The following is a 12,204-nucleotide window of genomic DNA, read 5'->3' as shown; positions in this document are numbered from 1 at the left end:
GTTTGAAACTCAATATGGCAAAAACTGAACTGCTTGTTTTTCCTCCTAAACCTTCTCCTCATCTCTCATTCTCTCTTACTGTCAACGATGTCACGCTTACTCCGGTCAAGGAAACTCGTAGCCTTGGCTTTATATTTGATTCCTCGCTCTCCTTTATTCCTCATATCGAGGCAGTAGCTAAATCTTGTCGTTTCTTCCTGTATAATATTGCCAGGATTCGACCATTTTTGTCTGTCTCTTCTGCCAAGACTCTCGTTCACGCACTGGTTATCTCTCGGTTGGACTACTGCAACCTCCTCCTCTCTGGCCTCCCCTCATCTCACATCAGTCCGCTGGTCTCTGTCCACCACTCTGCCGCTAAGATCATCTTCCTGGCCCGCCGCTCTGACCATGTCACTCCGCTTCTGAAATCTCTTCATTGGCTCCCAATTCACTCCAGAATCCAATATAAACTTCTCCTGTTGACCTTCAAAGCTTTTCACGGTCTAGCTCCTGCCTATCTCTCCTCTCTCATCTCACACTACTGCCCCGCTCGTGCTCTTCGCTCCTCTGATGCCATGCTTCTTGCCTGCCCAAGGGTCTCTACTTCCCTTGCTCGGCTTCGCCCATTTTCCTCTGCTGCCCCTCATGCCTGGAATGCTCTTCCAGAACACCTGAGAACTACCAACTCAATCACAGCTTTTAAAACACAGCTAAAAACTTTTCTTTTCCCTATAGCTTTTAAACTTTGAGTTTGTTCTGACTCTATACTGTTAGCTTCACCCTTCCCGGTGCCTGTTTACACTTCCCTGTGCCTGTTTGCATTCTCTTTCCCTCCTTATTGTTTACCACAACTTTATTAGATTGTAAGCCTATGCGGCAGGGTCTTGCTATTTACTGTGTTATCTGTACAGCACCATGTACATCGATGGTGCTATATAAATAAATAATAATAATAATAATAATAATAGAAATCCACAATGGATACAAAGGGGATTGCATTTCTGTGAATCGGACCTGGAGATTCCGCAGTAGAGTGCCTTTTTCCTAGTCGTGCAAACTTGCGGGCCAATTTGTTACTTTGGGGGCGGGGGGCTTACGCAAATGTATACTTACGCAAGTGTGCACTAGCGTTAATGATGGAACAAAAGACGCCCAACAGTCTGCAAAACACAGACCGAATGAACTTAACAAAACCCACATATCGCTGCCCATTGCAGAGAACAACAGCGTCCCACCCACTTCATGTAAACTGCTTACAAATTGCAAGTCCCTCATCTTTTCTGGCAGCACAAGCCCTGTATTGCAGCCCTTGTGTGTGTATGTGTGTGTGTGTGTGTTTTTTAATTTCCTGGATGGAACTTTATGGGCTATCGCTTATCAGTCACAAAAGAACCGGCAGCCATTCAAGGAACGCAGATCAGATCTGTGGCTACTGGCAAACTCAGTAAATGAATAGGAAGGGACAAGGAGCCACGTGAGAGTAAATATCAGATGGAGAGGAAAGCTTCTCGTGGCATGAGTCAGCCAGGTTATAAAAGTTAGATAAACAGGACACAGAGAGGGAAGGGTTTTGAATTGTCTTGCTTTCCTCCTGTTTCTAAAGGGCAGATTCTTCAGCACTGTTGAAGTGTGCCTTTTAGGGAAGGGTAGTTGCGTTGCCTGGTGCCATGATGTCACTGGCACTACCCAATAGGAAGCCATGATGGTTGTGCAACCGCATTCCATGTGGCACTTGCTATCGTCATAAGTGTCCTTCTTGGAAGACTGGGAGGGGAGGAAAAACCTTTAAATCTTCAGCAAGCAGTACTATGTTTTGAGAGTGCTGGGAAAATGATATTTCACTGCAGTAAATGCACTCGCTGAAGGAATGGCTTTGGACCCCTCTCATCGGGCTCGAATCCCTGGGCTTGATGTTTTCCAGCTTTGTCAGTCCTAATGCCATACAGGGCTATATGGTGAGCAACCTGGGAAATGCAAACAGCTTTTGCATTGGGAATCTAAGGTGCCTCTGGCAAGGGGGATTGTGGATTTAGCTAGGATAGAGCAGGATGGCCCAAAGCCCTGGAACAATTAATAATAAAGGTTGTGTCTTAAACCAAAGTCAATATGCAGAGCAAAATAAGATAAAATTTAATGAAATAACTAATCCGTACTGCTAAGCATAAAAACGGATAGTAAAAAATAATAATTAAAAATTAAATGATTGAACAGGATGATCAGGGGTCTGGAAACAAACCCTTTGAAGAGAGACTGAAAGAACTGGGCAGGTTTTGCCTGGAGAAGAGAAGATTGAGGGGAGACATGATAGCACTCTTCAAATACTTAAAAGGTTGTCACACAGAGGAGGGCCAGGATCTCTTCTCAATCCTCCCAGAGTGCAGGACACGGAATAACAGGCTCAAGTTAAAGGAAGCCAGATTCCAGCTGGACATCAGGAAAAACTTAGAGCAGTACGACAATGGAATCCGTTACCTAGGGAGGTCGTGGGCTCTCCCACACTAGAGTCATTCAAGAGGCAGCTGAACAAACATCTGTCAGGGATGCTTTAGGGTGGTTTCCTGCATTGAGCAGGGAGTTGGACTCGATGGCCTTCTAGGCCCCTTCCAACTCTACTATTCTATGATCCTATGAACACATAACATAAAATTATACCAAAGCATTATACAGTTCTTTGCATGCAGAGCTTTACTGAAATCCTGTTTTGAGTGAAGATTTGGTTTATGGATGTTTTGGCTATATATTAACAGTTATGAGATAGGACGGAATGCCAGGACCCCCTTCCTCTCCTGATGCATCCATAAACTGACCCACACAGATAAGCTATACAAGAGTCAATGTTTGATCTGAATGGAACAATTAAGTTAACAAACATTTTCAGTGTTTTGGGCTATAATTTTGACCAAATCCTTATCCCACTGATGAAGACCCTTGTGGTCGAAACGTGTATGGGACGGGTGGGTGTGTATAGCCTTCCATATGACGAGTAGAAACAAGTGAAATGTGTCGTTTCCATTTAGTGCTTGTGGACTGCTTGGCTTCCATTTTGATACCATTTTATGTTATGTGTTAAATCATTAAGTTTTGTAAATTATTAAATTTTTACTGTCACTTTTTATGCTTAGTTATTTCATTAAATTTTATCTTAGTTATGTGTAGCAGTAGTTCATTTTGAACTTTGTATTATACTAGGTTTTTTCCCCCTCAGCAGGATAATACTGCTAATTGGCAGTGTTAAACCTATCCTCCATGAATTTGTCCCATTTCCACATTTGATGGCAGTGAATAGCAGAAGTTTGGGGTTGGGTGAAGAAATGCTTTGTTGTCCTTATCTTGAAACGATACTGTCAACCAAAGAACATTGCCTCACGCCAAAGGGACAGAATGGCACATTCCCTCACGTACCCAAGAAAGGACAATACAGATTGAAGCAGTATAGGTCCTCCATGTATGAGGTCACCAGAGGCTGGGAGTGTATCATGAGTACTAGTGGAACCACGGGAAGCTCCTCACGTTCCAGGGAGGGAAGCAAGTGGAGAAAGAAACAGGAAGTGTCAGGCAGGAAGTCTACAGGAGGAACAACTCTATTGCTACAAATTGCTGAAAGCTGACTTGTAAGAACCAGAGGTGAGGAACCGGTGGTCCTCCAGATGTTGCTGACTACCACTCCTATCTGCTCAAGTCAGGGATGATGGGTGTTGTAGTTCTGCACCCCTGCTCTAACCTAATGTCTGTAAGGGTTGATCTTCATGAAACAGAAAACAGGTTACCTGTAGGTGCCACTTTACTTATAGTTGTCCTATAGGCTATAGTCCTATAGAACTCCTTTTGGGGACTAGTCCACATAGTCTGGCAGGGATGCCATGGAAGACTGCAGTGTCTCTCTGTATACAACTGGATCCTCTCTGCAATGTAGAACCAATCCCTGCACCTGTCAAAATGATGGCTCTTTTCTGAGTTAATACTAATCAGAACTAGGAAATGGGACTAAACATGGTTCTAAATCCATAACGTTCCTCATTAGTACATAAATAGTAATGGATGCATATATAGTAATGGATGCATATACTTGTGATTGGATAATGATATGTCATGTGCTGCCTGGCACATCCTCTGATTGAGTTTGCTATGTTCTTTCCTCTTGGGGGACGGGGAGGAAGGGGTCAAGGTTTCTCCCTTTGATCTTCCTGCCTGCAAAAGCTCTTGGAAACCAGAGCAATGTGAACAAATGCAAGTAATAGGTTGGAGCAAAGGCTAAAGAAATTAAGGCAGCTTAAAGTGTTACAAAATCAAAGCAGAGTTTCTGGATGGGGTAAATGGGAACCAAAACACTCATCAAAGGTTTCATGTTTAGGGAGCTTATTTAGGAATGGAAAAAAGGCCTGATTTTCATGAACCTTTCCGATAGAGTTTAAGAAGGGATTAGTCTCCCCTTGGTGGAGAAATGAATTGTAGCAGTAAGCTTCATCCAAACCAGAATGTCACAAATATTTCTGTCGCAGGGAAGTTAAACCTCTTTATGTACCCATAAAGAGCTTGAGGACAGAGTTCACCAAAACGTTCTGGCTGCTTTTTTCTGAGCATAAACAGAAAAAACATTTTTATTGCTCCAGAGCAAGGTTCTAGAGCAGGAGTGGCCAACGCATGGCCTGCAGGTGGGGCAAAAATGGCTCTCAGGCCTCTGTGCTATATAACTCTGTGCTATAGAGTTCTGCCATGAGGCTGGACATGAGACAGGACTCTCAGAACAAAAGGGCTGAGAGATAGCTGAGAATGGGTCCTGGAAGCAATGAGTGTGTGTGCGAACGTTCCGTGATATCACAGTAACTCAGCCAATCAGTGAAGGGGTAGTTGCACAATGACGTGCAATTACTAGCTTGGGCATACCTAAAGTTTTGCCCCTTTTATGTGTAGCTTTAATTTTCTCTCTCTCTCTCTCTCTCTCTCTTGTCAAATTGACTATATTTTTCTAATTTACAAGTCCTGTATTTTAGTTTGGTGTCTCTTTCATAAATGGCACCCTCACTACTATCCTGAATTTAGAAATAAGAGTATTATTATTATTATTATTATTATTATTATTATTATTCGATATGCTACACCAAAAGTATTTGGCTTTTACTGACTATACTGTGCCCTTCTTTTCAGCACGTATATTCCAGTTGTACGTAAAATCAAAGCCAACAAAGACAAGGTGAGTTATCGCTCTGATTTGTTCACAAAGTTCTTTCATAGGCCCTATTCAGTTCAGTATAGGCCCCATTCAGGTGATCCTACAAACCGTGAGCCCCTTCACTCTCCTCTTCCCTCCAAATTGAAGTATTGAAATTGAAGTATTGAATTAAGCCTCATACATGTATGAGGCTGAATTCAATCCCCATTTTGCTCAAACCACAGTTTGTTGTGAAATCTGATCTGGCAAATTGTGGCTGGAGTGATCCCTCCAAACTAGGATTGCAAACCAGGGTTTTATCCTGGTTTGTTCTCTTGTAAGTTTGCATAGGATCACAGTCTTAGCATGATTTCTACATGTCCACCTGACCATAGACAGAAACTCTGTGCATGATGATGTCTATGGCCACAGCTAGACCTAAGGTTTATCCTGGGATCATCCAGGGTTCGCCCCTGCCTGAGCACTGGATCCCCTGTGTGTCACCTGAATGAACAGGTTTGACCCCTGGATGATCCAGGGATAAACCTTAGGTCTGGCTATGGCCTGTGTATGCCCAGCTAATTGTAGGCAGAGAGCCCACACATACAGCTATTTCAAATGGATTTCCAGGGGCTGCTAGGTTGTATGAATGTTTGTACGTTACACAGAAGGGGAGAAAAAAGTGGATGAGTTCTGTTTCAGCTTTCACTGCCTTTGCTCTAACAAGCACAGTGGAGTCCATTATGAATGAATGATTTAATTAATTATATTTCTATACTGTCCCATAGCCGAAGCTCTCTGAGTGGTTTACAAAACATTAAAACATTAAAAACTATATACAAAATTTAAAACCTTAAAAACAGACAATCTGCACAAAGACAGCGTACATCTAAAACCAACTTTGAGCAATCAATCAAACCTAAAAAACAGATCCTGGACCGATGAAAAACTCATCACATGCTGCAGAATCCATGAATTGTGCCTATTGTGAAATCTGTAAAATTTAAGAGACATTTTATTCATTGCAAAGTTTTTTTCCGGTGAACACCCAAGACATGGTCAATGAAAATAAGACATTTGTTTGGAGACTATATCGTGCAGGTGATTCATGAAAAAGCGAGAATTGCTTCTAGCTCTCTCTGAAGTGCTTGCCAGTTGGTAAACCCAAGGTGTGCCGCCACATCACGTGTGGACTGGCAAGAGAGATCCATGTGTTTTACTTTGTACATTAGAGCTGAAATTCCCCCCCCCCCAAATAATCCCATCACAGAGGCCTGACTAGAGCCACCAGTGCCATTGTTAACCTATCTAAGGAGTTGTGGCTCCACCTATGGGGAACAATGAGAACTGCACTTGTGGCAAGTTGCTTAACATCCATTCAAAAGTGGTGGACTTGTCTCTTCCGTACCACTACCAATTTTATCCTCACAGCCATCCTTGGGGAAGGTCAGGGGTTGAGAGATGCATCCGATTTTGAAGCATCCAATTCTGATCTCACCCACTGTACGAGTGCTTCTTGTTAAGGCACTTGCTGCTCACTGTCACGCACTCGTTGTTCTCCTCTAGAAGATTCTGGGTCTCCTGGTGGGAATGCTCAAGAGTCTGGGGGAGGTCTTTAGCAGCTGGGCCTTACCCAGAGAAGGTAGACGGCAGTGTCTGTCCAAGGGACAAGCTGAAACGGCAGGTTTGAGAAGCCAGCGGACAGGAATTCCAGAAAGGTTGTTGAGGCAAGGAGAGTAGTGGAATGGGTGGAAATGAGGAGCAAGGAAAAAGTAGCAAAGCAGGTGCAGATAGGAGCAGAGACAGTGTGCTGCGTGATTTGTTGCATTAAGAAAACCTGATAACAGGAAGTGGCAGTGTCCAATCGCAAGGGAAGAAGTGGTGCAGGCAAAAAGCTCATAAAGCAAGCTGGTCTCTAAGGCCGAGTTCATGGCACGTAGGAAGCGTCCTCAGATCAGGTCAGACTCCTTGTCCATCTTGTCTGGAGTTGCCCCACCTGACTGTCAGCAGGTCTCCAGGGGCTCAGGCAGAGAACTTTAGTGTCACCTGCTTCTCATCCTTTTAATCAGAGGAACCCCCGGAATGAACCTTCTTTATTCCGCCACTGAACTATGGCCCCTCCTCCATAAGGCTTTTGGTTCAAGTCTATCCCTGGCTGATGATTTACTGACTTTGAGCTGTGGCTAAAAGTCAACGTCAATCAATCATCAGCCATGGTGGCATTCCCTGCAGAAGCCAACAAGCCCATCAGTGGGAGTACATTCAGTTTTAGCTCATTGCTACATGCTCCCTGCTCAGAGCAGTGCGCTAAAAGCTAATGTGTCTTAATCTGAACCTCGCGGTGGTCTCATTTAGTCCTACGGGGTTCCCCAGATGGCCGCCCCTCCACCCCAACCACGGATCGCTTGATATTTTCCCAGCTTTTGTGAAGGTTTTCCCCCCATTCTAAAAGATTTAGACATGAGTCCTAAAGCTCAGTTACTGGCAGGAAGGGCTCTAAGTTAAAATATGCTGGGAGCCTTTGGTATTTTATTTATTTATTATTTATTTATTTAAAACATTTATATCCCGCCCTATATCATTAAGATCTCAGGGCGGCGTACAGATAAAAGCGTACAGTATAAAACAGTAAATATACACAGCTAAAAACAAATTAAACCATGAACCAAGTTAAAACAATATATAATTGCCACTGGAATGTAGCCCTCCAAAATGTTCTCTGATATAGAATTTGCCCATTGGGCTGAAAGGGGTTCTGATGCATACAAATACTTTTTCCCCCCATCTAGGCAAGCATGCCATGGCTGGTGATGAGCAGAGCATTTCCCCCCCCCCTTTTGCTCTCCTTTTCTTTGAGTTTGTTTTACCTTCTAAGTGATCTGTCCCCATGTTTCTAAACTTTTGTCGAGGGAGGGGAAGGAAAGACATTGGGTTTGCATTTTAATACAAACCGGCCTAATTTGCACTTCCTGAACTAATATGCCAACCCGAACCCAATTATCCCTCAGTTTTCACACATTTGTGAATTTTGCAATGCAGTTCGAACACTAAGAAAAATTGTGTACAGAACTGTGCATATTGGGGGGAAATGGTAATGCAAAAGGTAAAAGCTGTGTATATTGGGGGGTGGGGGAATGCATCCAAAATATGTAGGAATTTTCATGCATACAAATTATATGCATGAAAATTTGAAAGGACTTTGGTGCAATTTATTTGTTTAAAATACAAAGCGCAGTGGAAATTGGATTGAACAAACTTGTCCTTGAAAAAATTGTGGACATTCGAGAAAACAAGCAGATTTATCCATCCCAAGTTGCAACCCACCCTGAGACTTGCACAATAGGACAAGTCAAAAATAAAATTCCAATATTTATTTCTTTATTACATTTTTATACCGCCCAATAGCCGAAGCTCTCTGGGCGGTTCACAAAAATTAAAACCATAGTAAAACAATCAACAGGTTAAAAGCACAAATACAAAATACAGTATAAAAAAGCACAACTAGGATAAAAACCACGCAGCAAAATTGATATAAAATTAAAATACAAAGTTAAAATAGCAAAATTCAAATTCAAGTTAAAATTAAGTATTAAAATACTGAGAGAATAAAAAGGTCTTCAGCTGGCGACAAAAGAAGTACAGTGTAGGCGCCAGGCGGACCTCTCTGGGGAGCTCGTTCCACAACCGGGGTGCCACAGCGGAGAAAGCCCTCCTCCTAGTAGCCACCTGCCTCACTTCCTTTGGCAGGGGCTCACGGAGAAGGGCCCCTGAAGATGATCTTAAGGTCCAGGCAGGTACATATGGGAGGAGGCGTTCCTTCAAATAACCTGGCCCCAAACCATTTAGGGCTTTAAATGTCAATACCAGCACTTTGAATCGGGCCCGGACCTGGACTGGCAGCCAATGAAGTTGTAAAAGGACTGGCGTAATGTGATCGCGACAGCCAATACTGCAATCTAAAACATCGTTGTTGTTTTAAATGCCTTCTTTCTTTTTAATTTACCGCAACCGTGAATATGAGTTCAGTGACTTCAAATTCAGGGAAGTGTATCCAATTTCAAATGTCTTCTGGGTGATTTCTTTTCTTTCAGTGTTAGTAACTGCAGTGAAACTAACTGGACATGTTGCTTCATTCCATGTAGATCCTGGTTTATCACCCCCGCTTTATGAAATACGTTTATGACGACTGGCTGCAACATCATGGGCGATACCCCTCAACAGGCTTTCTATCAATTATATTTGCCCTTCATATTTGTGATGAGGTATGTCCAATACTAAGGCTCAATTAGGACGAAGTAGGTAACCATGGCTTGCTGCTATGTGAATGAAGCTGCATGAGCTTTGGGATTGTGCACATACACCCTGCCTCTCTTATGTGCCAGAGGAGGGGATAGAAAGCTTCTACTTTCACTTTTAAACTAATCACATCTCCCCATGATATCCAAACATCATAGAACCATAGGGTAAATTTCAATATATGTCCTACTTAGACTAGACCATTAAAATGAATGGAAGTTAAGTTAGTCATGACTACCTTGAGTCCCATTCATTTCAATGCGCCTACTCTACGTCAGACGTGCATTGGATTTTATCCATTGCATGTAAGTCACAAGAAGTAATACTTCCATTTTAGTCCACCCTAGTTAGATGTCATCTGGAGTATTGTGTCCAGTTCTGGGCATCGCACTTTAATAAAGATGTAGACAAACTGGAGTTCATTCAGAGGAGGGCAACAAAGTTAGGGATATGGAAACTGTCCCATGTGGAAAAGTTAAAGGAATTGTATGTTTAGCCTTTCGAAGAGAAGACTGAGCAAGGACTTGATAGTCTTCTTCAGTGCCTGGTGGGTAGTTGTCATCTCATAGAAGAGAAGAAAGTCTTCTTCCCAGCCTCCCCAAAGGTAGGGATGGGTGAGAAACTTGTTTTGGTTGTTTTTTATCAGAATGTACCCAGTTTGCTGTGGCCTGAAGTCTATGCATTTCCAAGCTTATGATGCAATTCGGACATCAAAATGTGTTAAAAATGCGCACAAATCCACTTTACTTAATGGTGCAAAATATGTACATTTCAAAGATGTGCACAAATGATGCATACATTTGGGGGAAATGTGCATGAAAATATGCACACATTTTAGTGAAAAACAAAACTTGCAATCTGATACAGACATGAAGTGGAATGAGCTTTGAGGTGGGAATTGAAGAATTTGAATGAGGTCAAGTTTTACTGATTTTCACATCTCTACCCAGAGGGTAGAACTGTGGTGTTGGAGGAAAATTCTGAGAGTGCCTTGGACTGCAAGAAGATCAAACCAGTCCATACTCCAGGAAATAAAGCCAGACTGCTCACTTGAGAGAATGATATTAAAGGCAAAACTGAAGGACTTTGGTCACATAATGAGAAGACAGGATACCCTGGAGAAGAGGCTGATGCTAGGGAAAGTGGAAGGCAAAAGGAAGAGGGGCCGACCAAGGGCAAGATGGATGGATGATATTCTGGAGGTGACAGACTTGACCTTGGGGGAGCTAGGGGTGGCGATGGCTGACAGCAAGCTCTGGCGTGGGCTTGTCCATGAAGTCACGAAGAGTCGGAAGCGACTGAACAAATAAACAACAAAACCCAGAGGGCAGAACTAGATCTAATTGCCTTAAATTACAGCTGGCAGGTTGCAGTTGAACATTAGGAGAAATGTCCTATTGGTAAGAGCAGTTTGACAATGAAACAAAATCCCTAGGACGGGTGGTCACTCCCTCAATGAAGGTATTCAAGCAAAAGATGGACAGCTATCTGTACAGAATGCTCAAACTCTGGATTCATGTATCAAAAGTAGGTTAAACTAGATGGCCTATAACATCCCTCCAATTTCATTTTTCTATGAGCTTGGGAAATTCTTTAAAACATGGTTTCTGAAAAAGCCAGAAACTGTAACCATTGTTTGATCCTGGTTTGTTCTAACAATTCTTCGCATTTGGACGTAATGGGGAATTGCAATTACTGTAAAAGCGGAGGCAGAGATTTTTTAATCTCCTCCTTGCAGCTAAGCAAGAGGAGGGAGAATGAACATGTGAGCACAAGACTCATGCAGGGTCATTCACATAGAGGGAAATCATAGTTTACAGAAACCACAGTTTCCAAGTTAGAATATGATGAGGAATTGTGATTACTTTAAATTCTAAAGTGGAAGTTTTCAATCTCCCAGGGTAGCACGCAAAAAAGGAAAGGATGAAGCTTGTGTAGACTCATTCACGTAGAGGTAAACCCTAGTTTCCCCTCATGTCTGAACTGAGCCAGTCTCTCTTTTTAGTGATATATATATAGGATCAAACATTTACAATGAGAGCTGTAACATTATATCATCTGATAATTATGACCAGTGATCCTTTGGTGATTTGCCAGGTTTCCTTTGAATGTAACCATTACTTAATAATGGCCACCTTATTTGGCTCTGATCCCAGCACCTGGTGGGCCACCATATGTCACTAGTCCTCTGCATTCATAGAGCTGAACGCAGAGGACTAGCGACATGTGGTGGCCCACCAGGAGCTCTGGAAAACCTCCTGGTTTGCTCCCAGCTGAGTCTGCTGGAATACAGGGGCAAGGGCTTGGTAGGCCATAACACATAGCTGGTGAGCTGAATTTGACTTGGTGTTCCACCCATTGTGCTGGACCACTCTTAAGGGCGCTGAGGACTCATGTCTTCCCCAATCAGGCTTCCAAAATGAATCCTCTTTGAACCTCCTCTAATCCCCCAGTAAATCATACTGCAGTGCAGGGATGGGGAACATCTTTCCAGCCCGAGGGCCCAATTCAATTTTGGAGAAAATGTCAGGGGCTGCATTCTAGTGGTAGGCAGGGCTGAAAGTAAAAGGAGTAAGGCCCCAAATGCAAACAATACCAGCATATTGTAACTTTAAAACTTTTTCTGCCAGTAAATAAACAAAGGAGAAGCATTTCAACAATTTAAAATGGGGTGGGGGAGGGAACTGCATAAAGGCCAGGAACCCTCCCCCAATGACTGATGAATGGGGAAGGGCTATGGGGAAGAGGGTGCAGCCATGCAGCGGACTCCAAAGGTC

At 43.0% G+C, this 12,204-nt stretch overlaps 1 protein-coding gene across 2 annotated transcripts in view; it reads left to right on the top strand.

Moving 5' to 3' along the window:
- Positions 1-12,204, top strand: part of ST3GAL1 (ST3 beta-galactoside alpha-2,3-sialyltransferase 1) — a 160,758-nt gene that overhangs the window by 140,157 nt on the left and 8,397 nt on the right. For both annotated transcript variants that reach the window (XM_063131161.1, XM_063131162.1), the window contains exons 7-8: positions 5,128-5,173; positions 9,274-9,393. In XM_063131161.1, the coding sequence (XP_062987231.1) occupies positions 5,128-5,173; positions 9,274-9,393 (166 nt within the window). The remainder of the gene's footprint in view (positions 1-5,127; positions 5,174-9,273; positions 9,394-12,204) is intronic.

This window comes from Elgaria multicarinata, chromosome 7 (genome assembly GCF_023053635.1).
Source record: "Elgaria multicarinata webbii isolate HBS135686 ecotype San Diego chromosome 7, rElgMul1.1.pri, whole genome shotgun sequence".
Classification (NCBI taxonomy): Eukaryota; Metazoa; Chordata; class Lepidosauria; order Squamata; family Anguidae; genus Elgaria; species Elgaria multicarinata.
The sequence above is the reverse complement of the archived record's forward strand: the minus strand, read 5'-3'. Positions and strand labels throughout refer to the sequence as shown.